Source organism: Leptodactylus fuscus, chromosome 2 (genome assembly GCF_031893055.1).
Source record: "Leptodactylus fuscus isolate aLepFus1 chromosome 2, aLepFus1.hap2, whole genome shotgun sequence".
In the NCBI taxonomy this organism is placed as follows: domain Eukaryota; kingdom Metazoa; phylum Chordata; class Amphibia; order Anura; family Leptodactylidae; genus Leptodactylus; species Leptodactylus fuscus.
In genome coordinates this window covers 88,953,224-88,969,152 of record NC_134266.1, presented here as the reverse complement: position 1 = coordinate 88,969,152, position 15,929 = coordinate 88,953,224, and the positions used below count along the sequence as shown (strand labels likewise).

The 15,929-nt window shown below is 40.9% G+C and overlaps 1 protein-coding gene across 12 annotated transcripts in view; it reads left to right on the top strand.

The window, feature by feature from the left end:
* The window catches only part of PLEKHA6 (pleckstrin homology domain containing A6), a 150,472-nt gene that overhangs the window by 121,848 nt on the left and 12,695 nt on the right, over nt 1-15,929 (top strand). For 8 of the 12 annotated variants that reach the window (XM_075264114.1, XM_075264113.1, XM_075264110.1 and 5 more), the window contains 8 exons: nt 2,537-2,614; nt 3,186-3,254; nt 4,264-4,344; nt 6,657-6,806; nt 7,080-7,175; nt 7,276-7,387; nt 9,411-9,550; nt 10,306-10,443. In XM_075264114.1, the coding sequence (XP_075120215.1) occupies nt 2,537-2,614; nt 3,186-3,254; nt 4,264-4,344; nt 6,657-6,806; nt 7,080-7,175; nt 7,276-7,387; nt 9,411-9,550; nt 10,306-10,443 (864 nt within the window). The remainder of the gene's footprint in view (nt 1-2,536; nt 2,615-3,185; nt 3,255-4,263; nt 4,345-6,656; nt 6,807-7,079; nt 7,176-7,275; nt 7,388-9,410; nt 9,551-10,305; nt 10,444-15,929) is intronic. The other 4 variants (XM_075264112.1, XM_075264116.1, XM_075264118.1 and 1 more) reach the window with 2 other exon arrangements.

Below are 15,929 nucleotides of genomic sequence, written 5' to 3'. Positions count from 1 at the left end.
AGGCAAGAAATTATTTTTCACATACATCACTTGGGCTAGGTTCACATCTGCGTTTCGAGTTTCTGTTTAAGGGGTCCACTTGGGGATCCCTTGAACGGAAACCTAATCCGCATGAAAAATCAGTTACCTTAGGAAACCAGTGAACCCCAAAGACTATAATGGGGTTCATGTGGTTTCCACCCGAAAAGGTAAAATAAAATCCAGAGAGAAATGCGCTACTTGCATTTTTCATGTGGAAAGAGGAACAAAATCCCCGAATGTAATACGAGCGCTGGTGTGAACATATTCCACAGGCATTTACAGACTTTGTCATCACTGTCCCAAGCATGGCTCACAATGTAAATTTCCTATCACTAGATCTTTTGATTTATACTGTCAGTAAGATTTGGGGTTTGTCCTTATGAACTGGTGGTTTAGGGCCCCAAATATCTCTATTGTAAGTCTGTCCTCCCTGATATATACTGAGAGATGTGTTCCCTGCGCCTGCATATGCTTCTTTTGCAGCTGGAGCAGTATACCTTGTCTTCACTGGAGAAATGCAGCTAACATTGGTGCATGCGCAGTGAAGCTGAAGCGTTCAGAGATGAGACTGATGAGAACATTGAACTCATCTGCCAGTAAGTATTAGGGCAATTTTTAAGCAACCCAACTTGTAGACAGACTTTCTTTCCATATTTGGACTCTAAAACCATCATTATATAAAGACATGTTGGTGTTCCGTGTGCTAAACATACTTGACATGTTCCTTTTATAGTGACAGATGTTCTTTGTATCCCATTCATATCATTAAAGAAGTACTTTCTAAGGGTTAGGAGCTTAGAACGTAGGAATGCTAACAACATAGAAAATCAGGAGATGTGGGAAATATACATCTACATGTCATACTGAAAGACACAAGGAACACTATCAAACTCTGCAAACTTCCTTCCCCACAATACCACAGGGGAGAATCAGCAGCGTATACATCCTATGTGGACAAACTTTATCACTCATTTCTTAAAGGTAAAGGCTAAAAAGAAGCAAATTAGTGGCAAACTATACTGGTCCTTATAAGATAACCCTTTACTAGTCCCACCATGGGGAAATTCATTATAGTAAACATAGAAAGAAATTCAGGCAGTCAGTTCCAAATCTAGCAGATGTATTAAAGGGGCTCTATCAGCAAAATTATGCTAATACAGCCCCACATATGCGTGAATAGCCTTTAAAAAGGCTATTCAGGCACCGTAAATGTTATATTAAGCCCCGGTCCCGTTTTTAAATAAAAGCATAAAAACATATATGCAAATCTTACCGAACGTGCATCGGGGGCGGTGATGCACGATGCCGCGTCATCTTCGGGCACGCCTGCCTCTTCTGTCTTCTTGGAGCGACGCCCTCTGGTCCCGTCTCTTCTGCCGGCTTCCTATTGGTCTTCTTCCGGCTTGAGGTCTTCAAATCTCGCGCCTGCGTAGTACCGCTTCCCTCCGGATCGCTACTGCGCAGGCTCACTCGCCATTTTACTTAATGGCAGTTCGCGAGCGTGCAGTACGCTCGTGTAGTTCTACGGGGACTGGCAAGTGAGCCTGCGCAGTAGTGCTCCGGAGGGAAGCGCTATTACGCAGGTGTGGGATTTGAAGACAAGAAGACGGAAGAAGACACGGAACCAGAGGGTGTAACTACAAGAAGACAGAAAAGGCAGGCGTGTCCGAAGATGACGTAGCATCGTGCATCCCCGCCCATGGTGCATGTTCAGGTACGATTAGCATATATGTTTTAACGCTTTTATTTAAAAACGGGACCGGGGTTAATATAACATTTACGGTGCCTGAATAGCCTTTTTAAAGGCCATTCACGCATATGTAGGGTTCTATTAGCATCATTTTGCTGATAGAGCCCCTTTAAGGGGTGTGTGCTTGTATATAAATAGGGCGTAATGCTTTCCAATTTTATGGATGCAAAACCTCATTAATAGATGTGAGTTAATATCTTCATCATGATAAATGGAAATAACATATCACGCTCTAAGCGCCTTTATAGTTACAGTGTACCTTATAAATATACATATATCATATGCCTTTAGCGTAGTTTATGAGTCCATATTATTGGTTGAAAAGAATAACATATCAGGTCTCTGATAAAGGATATTTGTATTATAAGTCAGATATCGTCTAATTCTTATTAACTTCAGTGTTACATTAGAACACACTGATAAAATGGAAACATGGGAATATTGGAACTTCTTATACTTTATCACCGTGACGTCTGATTTTACAGATACGGATTGTCATTATGTTGCAGATTGTGAAAATATTGTTGGCACGCCAGGTACCCTGACTTATGATTGATATGATGGAAGTCATGCGTCCACAGATTCACATGTCGTATTCAGATGCTTCTTTGCTTGCTATGGTTTTTTTTTTCAATTGTAGAGTCAGATACAGACCACTAAATGCAACCTAGTATAGGACACAATGGATGGGTCATAAAATGTCAGAGTGAATGCTATGATTGGAATTATTCTTCACCGTCTGTTTCCCCCCACCACCCGCTGCAGATGAGTGAGAGTGAGACTTTGATCAGCATGGTGAATAATATGGTACACTCCTCCCCCAGAGCACAGATCTTCATGCAAGTAAGAGAACACTTAAGTGTCACCTCCACTCTGCATGACACAACTCATTCTCATCTCCACATGAGATACGATACATAGAAATAGCAGATTACCTCAGGTACTGCGGCTGTCTGCCCGTCTAATAACTTATGCACATTTGTCGGTAAGAGCTATTTATGGCAATAGAGGTGTCATTGTGTCATCCACATGAGTGTCACGCCATGATATGTCATTTATGTACGTAGATTGGGAAATGTAATAAGGGAAAGATGCTGGATTAGGACAATGGAAAACAGCAACCTCCATGATGTCAATTCTCATAAATGTAACAATCCCGTTCACCAGTTCAAACATAAACCCGTCTTCAGGAGCCAAGTGACCTTATATTATTAGTGTTAAGAATGGGTTAGCCTAAAGTATAAAATATCACCCGGCCTGCTGAGACTTCCATTCTTCTGAAATGTGGCTCAGCGGTGCAGGTCACCTGGCTTCTGAAGCCCATGCCAAAATCTGTTTCCATGATTGGTCTCTTATGAATTACATATGACAAATTACACATGCTGATCCTGACCTATTGGGTTCTTCTTTTTAGGTCTCTCCTTATGCAGATCCATACAGAGAAGCTTTGCAAAGCTACAAGTTCAATGAACAGGACACAGATGTAAGTTTTTCTGTTTCAATAGGTTTTCCAGGAATATCTAAACTTATAAGACAATGAATACGGAACAAAATGAGTAAAGAAAATAAAAGTTACAGGTCAGTTGAGGTTGTAAATTACAAAGTATCCCACATCTCAGGGGTGACGTCAAAATGTGTCTCCAGAGATCCCATTATTAAAACCCTCTCTCATGGTGGTCTTTAGACTGTTCTAAGCCCTGGATAAACATAGAAAAAGCATCTCTGTCTGAAATGGACTTGTTAGATCTATGAAGGTATTGAGGAATGTTTTATCTCAGGGGTACGGTATACAGAGTGTACAGAGTGTATGCCATACCCCTGGGATAAAACATTCCTCAATACCTTCATAGATATTCTCAGATAGATCTCCTAAAATAAAAGTTCCACTGAGAATGTTGGACCTCTATGCTAATGATAACTTGTCTTATCTCACAAAGCAGTACAAATTCAGTAAGGAAGAGTTTTATGTATCTGTTACAAATACGATCATATCCCGCCAGGAACAACATCTGCAAGGAGTTTGTATGTTCTCTCCGTGTTTGCATGGATTTCCATCCCATATTCCAAAGACATACTGATAGGGGAAAATGTACATTGTGGGCTCTATGTGGGGCTCACAATCTACATTGAAAAAAAAAAAAAAACCTTACAAATTTTCTGGGAATTTCTGGGCAAATGAGATTGATAATCTGTTCTTGTATAGCAGCTGAGCTACAGTAACTCCGCACGGCCACGGCATGTAGAACAGAGCTACCTTCTCCCAACTCTGTGCACTGTATATCGGCTGCTGAGAACAGCTGATCGTTGGGAGTCCCAGGTGTTGGACCCACGCAGTCTGATTATGGGTCAATATAGCCAACATCATAAGGATAGATCATCAGTATCTTGTGCCCAGAAAACAAAGATTTACATTAACTCAAGGTGTATAGTCTATTTCTGTAGCCTGTTTTCATTCAGTAGCAGCATGAAGGACATTATGTTTCTTTCTCTAGAAACTCCTGGGTAGGCTGTGTGAGCAACACAAAGTGGTGAGGGAGCAGGATCGCCTGGTGCAACAACTACGAGCCGAGAAGGTGAGAGAAAATATCTACACTTATGTATCATCTGTCCCTGGCAGTTTTCATATGGCTATAATACGGCAAAAACTGGACCCCGTCAAAATATAGCCGGAAATGCTTTCCTAAAAATTTTATTTAAGTAATGTTTCTCTGCTGTATTTTGATGGAATCCAAACCTGAACTCAACATAAAATCACCGCCGTTAAATGCAGTTGTTTACAGCTATCCAAAAGTGGCCTAAAACACAACCGAAACCATGACAAATCTTGCTAAGTGTAACTTTCGAATTCTCAAATTATTTGTTGGTTTTTGGAGGTGTAGATTCAATTGAATGCTAAGGTAAGTGAATGTAAAGTTCATGCAACAGGACAGGCTGCAGTGTCATCACTTCATGTGGGAGTAGCTTAAGGGTCCATTCACACGGAGGAAAATGGCGCTTTATTTGGCTCTGAATTTTCCACACTGAAAAAAAAGCCTCCCATTGACTTCAATGGCTGCCGCTAGCTTTTTTTTCCACTAGCGGAATTAACCACTAGTGGAAAAAAAAGCTAGCAGAACACATTAAAATCAATGAGAGACTTTTTTTTCAACGTGGAAAATTCAGCGCCAAATAAAGCACCATTTTCCTTCGTGTGAATAGATCCTAAGGGCCCGTTCACACGGGCACAGAGGGGACGGATTATGGCACGGAATCCACGCCATAATCCGCCCCCTCACAATGGTGGTTTATGGAGACTGCTCGCGATCTTTTTTCCGTGAGCGGCATGTTGCTGCTCATGGAAGAAAGAAGCGAACTGCCCTTTCTTCAGGCAGATTCCGCGGCTCATTGTGCTGCGGCATCCACCTCGCGGCAGTACCCTCCGGACTAGGCCCATTCATTTTGGGCCTAATCTAGTGCGGCCCCGCATCAAAATCAGGATCAAAATACGCTATTACGCCACGTGTGAACTAAGCCTAAGAAGTCTTTTTTGTTTAAGCTGCTCAGTCAGGAATGCTTAATCCTAAGCCTATACGTTGTACTTAGTTAGATGACAGACTTTTGGAGGAATGGCCAGAAGTTGCGGTATCTGCAGCTAATTGTAGAATAGCACAGCCTCTGCTACAGCCTCGGACAGTGCCCTCAAAATCCTTTCTGGCTAACAGAGCATAATGTGCATTATTAGGTTGTAAAAAAATATAAAAAAAATAAATAAGTATGAGTATTGTTACCTCTTCACAGATTACATTACATACTGTATGTTCCATAGTGACTATGCAATGTAATTGTATGGGATGAAACTGTGACCACATTGCACAGCTGATATGAAACAGACAGCAATCAATATAAACAGTGAAGAGGTCACAACTCTCATACAAATACCATGACCCCTTCTAACATTATTGTTACATTGCTCTGTAACACCAAATTAATAGTTAATTTTGTAGATGATACTTGTTGGCAACAGCTTTGGTGTTTCCAGGGAATGTTGGGTTAATACATATGAGTTTTTGATATATTATATGGTTAGTATCTAGACTACGGTACCCATGCTGATCAATACCAGTGCTAAGAACATTTGTCTGTGCCTTTTAGGCTGCATTCACACTGAGTAATGCTGGCGTTTTTTGTACTTATTTTTGCACATAGCGCCGCGTTAGCGCCGCGCTATTTTGCGGTCGCGTTGCACGGCGCAAACGCGGCTTATACGCGGCGTTAACGCGGCGCTATGTGCAAAAATAAGCACAAAAACGCCAGCGTTACTCAGTGTGAATGCAGCCTTAGTTGGTTTGTTAAGGGGTTAAGATTTTTTGTCTTTTTCTTCACAAGGCCTATCGGGTTTGTTACACTATATGATAGCCTGATTTGGCTCATGCATCATTCCCTGCACTCTGATTTCTTGCTGTGTTTGCTCTCTTTATGTGTCTTTCTGTGACTTGTTTTGTAAATGAAAATGAAAATTTGTTAGGAACTTAGTTTTGGAACAAACTATGTGAAAAAAATGGCCCTAGTGGTTGAGAATTGTGAGCAGTTGTTCGCATCTTGGCAGCTATTTGACCCTGGCACAGGCTGCACAATATAAAGATATGGCTCTATGAATAGGTTAAGGCCAGTCAGCAGGACATTATGGACACCTGGTGTTTTATAATGCCCAAAATGAGTAAATCTGCAACAAATCTGCTTCGTGTGAACATGCTCTAAATGATACTGTCATATATAGCCATTATTAAAAACTATACATGCTTACACGTACAACAATAACCACTTCTGTGAATAAAAATGGTTTGCAAGTAAACTATAATGAAGGAGAATAATGAGAAAACTCTCTGTGACTTGTTTACCCATACAGGAGAGCCTCGAGAGTGCACTAATGGGAACTCACCAGGAGATGGAAATGTTTGGCAATCAGACGGCATTTCCAGAAAAACTACTGCATCGAAAGGAATCTCTCCAGAACCAGCTGATCAGTATCCGTGTGGAGCTCTCACAGGCCACCACGGTAAAGTGGCAAACAAAACAATCAATACTTTTTTATATGAAATAGCTCAAAAGGTAGGCTAGTTAATAAAAAAATACAGTGCATGTGTCAAACTCATGTGCATGTATTAATCTGCCACTCAAACACAGGGTTAAAGTATCGATGGCATGGTGTTTCATGGCAAGGACATAGGACATTACATTTATCTTATCCTTCAGAGGAATATTTGTTTTCTTCAATTTACAGCTTGTAATGTTGTGTCAGGCAGTTCTAATGGACCTTCTCATATTCTAGGCTTTAAACAATAGCAGCATGGAGTATGAGGTGTTGGAGGGTGAAGTCTCGGCTTTACATGATGCTTTGTGGGAGCAGCTTAACCTTAACATACAGGTAAGACATAGAATCCTCTTCGGAAAAAAAGCAATCATGTACATACAAGCAATTCACGTCAGAGCCAGAAGTTCTCATGACTTGTATTCCAATTTTTCAGAATGAATTAATGAATAGACACATTCAAAGGGAAATCTGGAGGATTCAAGATGTTATGGAAGGCCTTAGGAAAAATAACCCTTCCAGAGGTACAGACACAGCCAAACACAGAGGTAAATATTCTAAATATTTATAGAGGACATGGGAGACGTGTGGCATATGGAGACAATGGGAGGCATACCTCTCTAAGGGCTCGTTCCCACGATGTAATGCGCCATGCATTCAGACAAGTATACACGTTTCAGAGTGTGAACACTCAAAACAGATGCCGTTCATTTCAATATGTGCCGACTCACGCGCGCTACACATTGAAATCAATAGGTTAAAAAGCCTCCTATTGATTTCAATGTGTAGTGCGCGTGAGCCGACACACATTGAAATGAATGGCATCTGTTTTGAGCGCTCACACTCTGACACGTGTATACGTGTCTGAATGCATGGTGTGTTACATTGTGGAAACGAGCCCTAATATGTAGTAAATAGGTGGATCCTTTTAAGGCTAAGGCCTGGTTTACTTCTGCATTTGGTATTCCGTTTTCGGAATCCACTTGGGTCCCCCCGAACGGAATACCGAATCCACTGACAAGCGGTGAACAATGAAAGCACACGGACTTTAATGGGTTTGGTATGCTTTCCGTGCGGTGTCCGCACGAGTTCTGCGGAGACTAAAGTAGTTCATGAAGTACTTTTCTCTCCGCATGATCTGTGCGGACACTGCATGGAAAACTACACTACTATTATAGTCTATGCGGTCTGTTTGCTTTTATAAGCTCACTGCTTGTTAATGCGTTCGGTATTCCATTCGAGGGGTCCTCAAGTGGACTTCCGAAACAGAATACCGAATGCAGATGTGAACCAGACCTAAGGCCCTATGTAGTAGGTCGAAGCAAAAAATTCTGTGCAAAAAAACTCCATCGCCTTTCACAGAAAGTCCACAAAGGTTTCCTTTTGTTATACCTATAAGGAAACTGCCGGCGTTTCTGTAGGTATAATTGACATTGCATATTTTTCAGCAATGTGAGGATGGGATTCACTAGAATGCCATCCACTGTGCAGAGACTGTAAAACACTGCGGTTTTACGCAATGTGGGGCCCAAGCCTAAGGCTGGGACCACTCATTGCAGAAAAGCTTCTGTATTGTTGCAGGTTTTGCTGTGGGTTTTTGAGCTAAAGCCAAAAGTGACTTCAAAAGCACTCATATTTCTGCAAATATACTGCTGGATTTGGCTCAAAAAACTGCAGCAAAATCTACCACAAAGTAGCTTTACTGCAACTTGCTGCTTCAGTCTTAGACCTGGTTCACATCTGCATTCGGTATTCTGTTTGGCGAGTCCACTTGGGGACCCCCCCGAAGGGAATACCGAACGCATTAAAAAGTGGTGAGCAGTGAAAGCACACGGACCCCATAGACTATAACGGGGTCCATGTGTTTTCCATGTGGTGTCCGCACGAATCACGCGGAGAGAAAAGTAGTTCTTGAAGTACTTTCCTCACCACATGACTCGTGCGGACACCGTCCAGAAAACACAGCAGAAAAAGCTCTGTGTTTTTGCAATTTGGAGCCTCAATCTAAAGGGGTTTTGGAGGAATGTTAATAGCAATGACCTATCACTAGGACAAATCATCAATATCACATTGGTGGAGGACTGATTCCAGGTACCCGCATGATCAGCTCCCTTACAATGTACAGAGTTATGTGTAGTTCCCAGGTGATGCAGTTCACCTTAAATTAGCTAATGGGGTAGGTGGGAGTTGGATCACAACTGATCTGATATTGATGACCTATTCTAAGGATAGATCTTCAGTATTAAAGTTCTGGACCCTTTAAAATTTCACCTACTTGGAAGCTCTCACTGTCATCCTCAGCTCTTGGTTGGCGAAGAAGTTGGATTTTTAGCTGCAAATCACTTTAATATGATATAAGATAATATTATGAAGTAGAATTTAATGTCTTTTCATTATGAAGACATTTAAAGCCCTGTAAATGCAGTTATCCATTTAATTTAATTTCTCTCATGTTCCCGTTATACCGATTTGTACTAAAATGTTGTTAAGGCACAGTGCCAGCATGTTATATGTTAACAATACAATAATTTTTTTCATCTTTCTTTTTTCCAACATTGTCCTCTCCCATAGTAGTTGCAGGGCCTTCAACAACATTTACCTCTAACAGTCCAGCAAGCCCTTTGAGCTCTGCCAGTCTCACCAGCCCTCTCAGCCCATTTTCTCTCATCTCAGGATCTCAGGGATCACCTACCAAGCATACTACAAGTGAAGTAAGTACATTTCTTTCTATCTTACAAGCATGCAATAGTAATGTAAAAGATGGACTTTCTGCTGTTCATGGGCATTAACACCAGAGGGCAGTGCACTTAGATTCTGAAACAACCTTCATTTTTTCTCTTTCTACTTCTCTATGAACCTAATTCTGTTAATCTCTTCTGAATGAAATAGGGCCACTTATCTAAAGAATACAAGATATTATCAGTTTCATCTATTACTTATTGTTTTAGAAAAACAAAGCTCAAACAATATTCTCAACACATTGTTTTCCCCAGATGCAAATCCATATTTGGTTTACATTGATACTGTAAAGTAAAGTTCTAGACTCTGTAGTTATTTACCGTATCTCTCTAGTATACTCTTACTCTAGTATACTCTCTAGTATCTTTTTATCTTTTGTAAAATCTATGCTTGCTGCCAGTGAATAAATAAAATAAATAGCAGTGTAAGATCATTTCTCCCACTACATGCTGCCATTCTGTAAAGGTGTCATGTCCTTGAGCAGTTATGAATACCATTAGAAATATAAGTGTTCATATTATATGTGGCTGAAGTCTCCTCCCTCATTTTTTAGCTTTTTCAATCCACAGTTTTTGATCATTCATTTATAAAACCATATACCAGTGAACCCGTTTCAGATTTTTTTTTTTTCTTTTGACTTTTTATCTATATTTCCTGCTTTTTTACCCTCATGATTTTCCTATTCCATCCCTTGCTGCTAATGCTTTCTGGCTTCCTCTCTGCTCAGGACTCGGGCCCCCCTCGGCCCCCTCTCCCTCTTTCGTACACTCCCCTGGATTCTCCTCCAGCTGTCCCTCCACCCCCAGGGGAGGGCCGCTTCCAGCCTTGGCCTTACCCTATCTCTCCCTGCTGGCCACACAGTGAGGTAACTAGAGGGACTGAAGGGAAAACAAAGGGGAGGGTGTAAGGGCTCGTTCACACGGGGCAAGAGGGGGCGGATTTTTACGCTGAATCCACGTCCTAATCCGCCCCCCTAACAATAGAGGTCTGTGTAGACCTGCCGCTCACCGAAAAAAGAAGTTGCCCTTTCTTCAGGTGGATTCTGCGGCTGATTCAGCCCCGGCGTTCGCCTCGCGGCAGCACCCTCCAGACTAGTCCCATTCATTTGGGCCTACTCTGGAGCAGGAAGCCACGACTTTCGGAAGCCGTAATAGTCGTGGCAGGCGCATTTTGGCCCTATTCTAATACGGCTTCCCGCGTCAGAATCAGGACCAAAATACGCCATACCATGCTCGGTGTGAACTATCCCTAAGGCTTGCATGTCTTAACACATCATAAACCCTTTCAACTTTTAAAGGGAGTCCCCAATCAGATTCAACCTTCATCATCATTTTATAGAGCACATTACAGTGATAGATAGCATACCTTTCATGTATTTCATTTTTGTAGAGTTGGAGAAAAGCAACTTTGAAGTTTTATGGAAATGATTCAGTTGTTTCACTGTGGGCAGGTGTCTGGAGCACTGCTTTTTCCACTCAGAACCCTACCATCTCCTGCCTGCGCCAGCCTGAGCAGTGCTATTACAACACCCATCCTTCTTGAGGAGCAACGGCAGTGCTCCAAAGAGCTGAAAGCCCGCCCCCAGTGCCCCAATTGTCTCATTTGCATACATCAAGTAGTCTTTCTACAAAGGGACATACATAACAACAATATCTTGGTTATAAGATAAGATGCTCTGTAATGAGGTAATCGAAGTTGAATATGCTTGGGGAACTCCCTTCAATGGATACAGTATATTATTCAAGTGAGATATATATGTATAATGTATTGATTCTGTCTAAAGCTATTCATACAAAGGCATGAGAAGGCATAAGACATGCTAGTGCAGTGTGTGTGTCTGAAATGACACAGATTAAAAGTATATAATATAGACTTGTTGACAAAAATAACCCTAAGAAATGCCGAATTACTGCAAAACTTGGCATGCAGTGTCAGGCAGATATGTAAATGGTCAAAGGTGTGGTCTGATTAGACACTTGGTTTTGCCACAAGAGATTGTAAAGTCAGTTCCTCCACTACCCTAGAAACACTCTCAGAGGCTACTTTTGGGTAGTGATCCACTTTGTGAGAGATTGTAGACATGACTCTATGATAAATCTCAAAAAGATTTGCCCAGTTTGCAGATCTTAGAGACTGAGCATATTATTGGACTGAGAAGTAGAATGGTTGTTTCAACAAATTGACCGCTATCTTGGCCATTATAAACCTAGCTGTTAGAAGTTGTTGGGAGCAGTGGAGAAGAAAGGATCATTGGATCCACCAACAAGCACAAGAAGTTCCCACAGATTTCTTGTCTACCATCTAGACAAAGGTGGCACTTTCATTAGACACTACTATCTCTGCCTGGATCATATCCAGGTAGGACACATTTTGATGTCACTGTGCCCATTATGTGTCCTACCATTGACAGCCAGTTACCAGCACTTTTGTGTGCAGTGGTGTTATAAATGAAAAACCTGGACTATATAATCTTTAGTTACTGTTCCATGTTCAGTTTTGGATCTGATGGACTGTCAGGTTTGAGTATGGAGGCCTTGTGGTGAGTGTTTCAATCCTGCCTTTGCTATGGAGTGACACACAGCCCCAACTACTCGTGTGAAGATCTGGGAAGTTGGGGATCCGAAAGTTGGGGAGCTCGTCCTTGTGGTTACCTGGAGAAACCCATGGACCTCTAATATACCCTATATTGGAGTCCATCAGATTTCTATTGGTATACTGAAACTGCCGAAGAGAAAAGTCCTCTGTGCATTTTAAACAGAATCTGCAGCGGAGTCTTCTATGAACGTGAACCTAGGCTTTACTGATACTGTCGCTCATCACCATTGAAGTAAATGACACTATGCAATATCAAACACAACCAGTTGTCACTATTCCTGGAAAAAAAAATAGGCTAAAATTTAATGGCAAATTTAGTTAGCAATGCAAACAGTGGTTATTTTTATACTAGTTATCATTACAATATCCAAGGACAAAAACACACATATCTAAATAGATAGATAATATCGATTATACCTACAGAAATGCTGACAGTTTCCCTATAGATATAGTGGAAAGCAGAAGGTCCGTAGAGGAAATCTCTGTAGACTTTCCGTGAAAAGCGCTGAAGGATAAAATGTGATGCGTTGCCACCACCCTTTGTCCTTTTTTTGCTGCAGCCCTCTACTTTGGGCCTTAGCTTTTAAGTAATTGTCTCAATGAGACTGGTGTGGTGATCAACTTATATCTGCAGGTCTGACATGTAAAATCTCATAATTTCTTATTGCTGAGACAGTTGGCACATGATGGTTATTCGATTACTGAACATGTAATAGGTGAGGGGTCATGCAACTCTGAAGGGAAGGACTTAACTATTTGACCTATTATTGAGACAATACCTTTAATAAAAGAAAAACAGTTACAATAGACTGATCATAATCATTGTAATGAAAAGATGCATTGCTAGACAATGTTATGTTACTAAATAACTAGTGACAAATTAACTTTATTTATTAAGAAAAAAATATACAGTATATACTCGAGTATAAGCCGACCCGAATATAAGCCGAGGCCCCTAATTTTACCACAAAAAACTGGTAAAACTTATTGACTCGAGTATAAGCCTGGGGGAAATGCAGCAGCTACTGGAAAATTTAAAAAATTAAAATGGTCAGAGTTTTTGGGTGCAGTAGATGCTGGGAAAGGGGAGGGGGTGTTTTGGTTGCCTGTCTGCCCCTTCCCTGAGCTTGAGGACTGTTTTTTCTTCCCCCACTTGGAATTCAGTCTGGCTGAATATAGATATACAAGAGAAAACAAGGAAAGGGAAGACTCAACCACTTCCAGGTGATTCGTTAATTCCACCAAACTTCTCCTCTTTCAATACCCTGTGGTCGTGCACGGACTTCAGGTCCTTCGGTTTGGAGCACCAGTAACTACATCTTTTGGATAAAACAAATCCAGCATGACCACCATTTGGGAATAAAAGACTTCTTCTTTATTTAGACATCTTTAAGACACGCAATAAAGTGAACTCAAGCGTCAGCCGTTCCGGACTGTGCGTCCTTTCTCAAAGCCTGCACACTGATAACATCTCTCTCCCCTTATAGGGAACCCACTGCCTTAACCCATCTGGTTACAATTACCATCATCTGTTTCTGTTTACAAAACTTCCGTTCGGCAGGAGTCCCCACAAGGGCAGAGACATGTATTGCATATAAAAAGAACACAAAAACACATACTTATAATATACCAACACATGATTGCCAATGTTAACAAATGGGAGATAAGAAAATGAAACACATGATATGAATAGGAGGTTTTAATAAGAGCGGACTTTATCTCCCATATGCCTTAAAGGGGCTCTATCAGCAAAATCATGCTGATAGAGGCCCACATATGCGTGAATAGCCTTCAAAAAGGCTATTCAGGCACCGTAAATGTTATACCGTAAATGTTATACCGTAAATGTTATATTAACCTATTCAGGGTGTGTCTTCTTCTTCATCCACGCCTCCTCTTCCTCCGATGTCCTCGGGTCCCGTCCTCCTCCGGCGCTCGCGAACTGACATTGATAAAAAAAAAATGGCCTGGGCGCATGCGCAGTAGCATGCGGCTTCTTCTACGGCTACTGCGCATGCGCCCAGGCCATTTTTTTTTATCAATGTCAGTTCGCGAGCGCCGGAGGAAGACGGGACCCGAGGACATCGGAGGAAGAGGAGGCGTGGATGAAGAAGAAGACACACCCTGAATGCCCGCCCAGCGTGTACGATGCGTAAGTAGATCATTCTTTTTTAGGTTTTGTTGATAGAGCCCCTTTAAGATAATGTAGTGGTATTTAACTGGATATTGGAATTTACTGGATTAGATCAATTGTAAGGAACAAGATCATGGAAAGGATTTTCTGAAAAGATGATAGCAACCAAAAAAATCAGGTATCGTAATCGTGTAGTCCTCTGTGGTATATACATGGAAAGACTTTTTCTTGTTTTTCTTTTGTGTTTTTTGTTTTCACCTGAAACCTGTATTAATTAATTGGTTTTAAATGTTTTGTATCATGTGTTGGTATATTATAAGTATGTGTTTTTGTGTTCTTTTTATATGCAATACATGTCTCTGCCCTTGTGGGGATTCCTGCCGAACGGAAGTTTTGTAAACAGAAACAGATGATGGTAATTGTAACCGGATGGGTTAAGGCAGTGGGTTCCTTATAAGGGGAGAGAGATGTTATCAGTGTGCAGGCTCTGAGAAAGGACCGCACAGTCCGAAACGCGTCAGTCTGACGCTTGAGTTCACTTCTTAAAGATGTCTAAATAAAGAAGAAGTCTTTTATTCCCAAATGGTGGTCATGCTGGATTCGTTTTATCCAAAAGATGTAGTAGCTGAATATAGGGTATCTGCAGTGCTCCTATTAACCCCTTCCCGATGGATACCCTATATTTTTTTTTTTGCTGACTTGAGTATAAGCCGAGGGAAGCTTTTTCAGCACAAAAACTGGGCTGAAAAATTCGGCTTATACTCGAGTATATACGGTAGCCTATTTCAGTGTTAAGTTTTTGAAAGATTTGTGCTAGATATATTAATTTCTTGATGTAAAATTTAAATTTAACTTTCTTTTTGGTTTAACTTTGGAGTTACTTTCCAGAAACAAAAGCAAGTTTTTTGTTTTTTTTTGTAATTTTGTGCTATGATAGTTATGTGCTCAGAAACCTATTAAAATCACTTTTTAGCCGAACACGTGGAACCACGATGCCATGAGTCAGTATCACATATGTGATTATATTTAGTTACGTGTCAGGCTGCCCCTTGTTAGAATACACACAAGACAAATGTAACAGTAACAGCTGCTAAATCGTGGTATCATTTTATTTTTGTTTAATTCGTTCTGCTATAAAAGCCACATAGACATTGTACATGAAAATTGTTCTAATGAAAATATCAGTGTTGATCATAGCCACCAGTGGGATTTTAGGCTTCTTTTGTCTTGAGTGTATGGTTCACATTGATTTATTTCCTTACAAAAAAATACGCTGAGCTTTATTTGATCAGTGCATTTGTATTGAAATTTAGGTCTACATTTTTTTTTTCAGTTTTCAGACAATTCACTAAAGTAGTTAATGATCTATCCTGAGGACAGACAAAAAAAGAGTTAGAGGTATTGGGCTATATTTACAACACCAGACATGTATTTCTAGCTAAAATTCCCATTATAAATTATTGTAAATCATTATGCGCGTAATACATTGAAAGCATAGGGAAAAAAGCCTCCCATTGATTTCAATGGGGAGTGCACGTATGCTGGCTCCCATTCAAGTCAATGGGAGCTGCTTTTTACGCGCTCATTCTGAACGTGTTTTTACGATCAGAATGAGCGCAGCG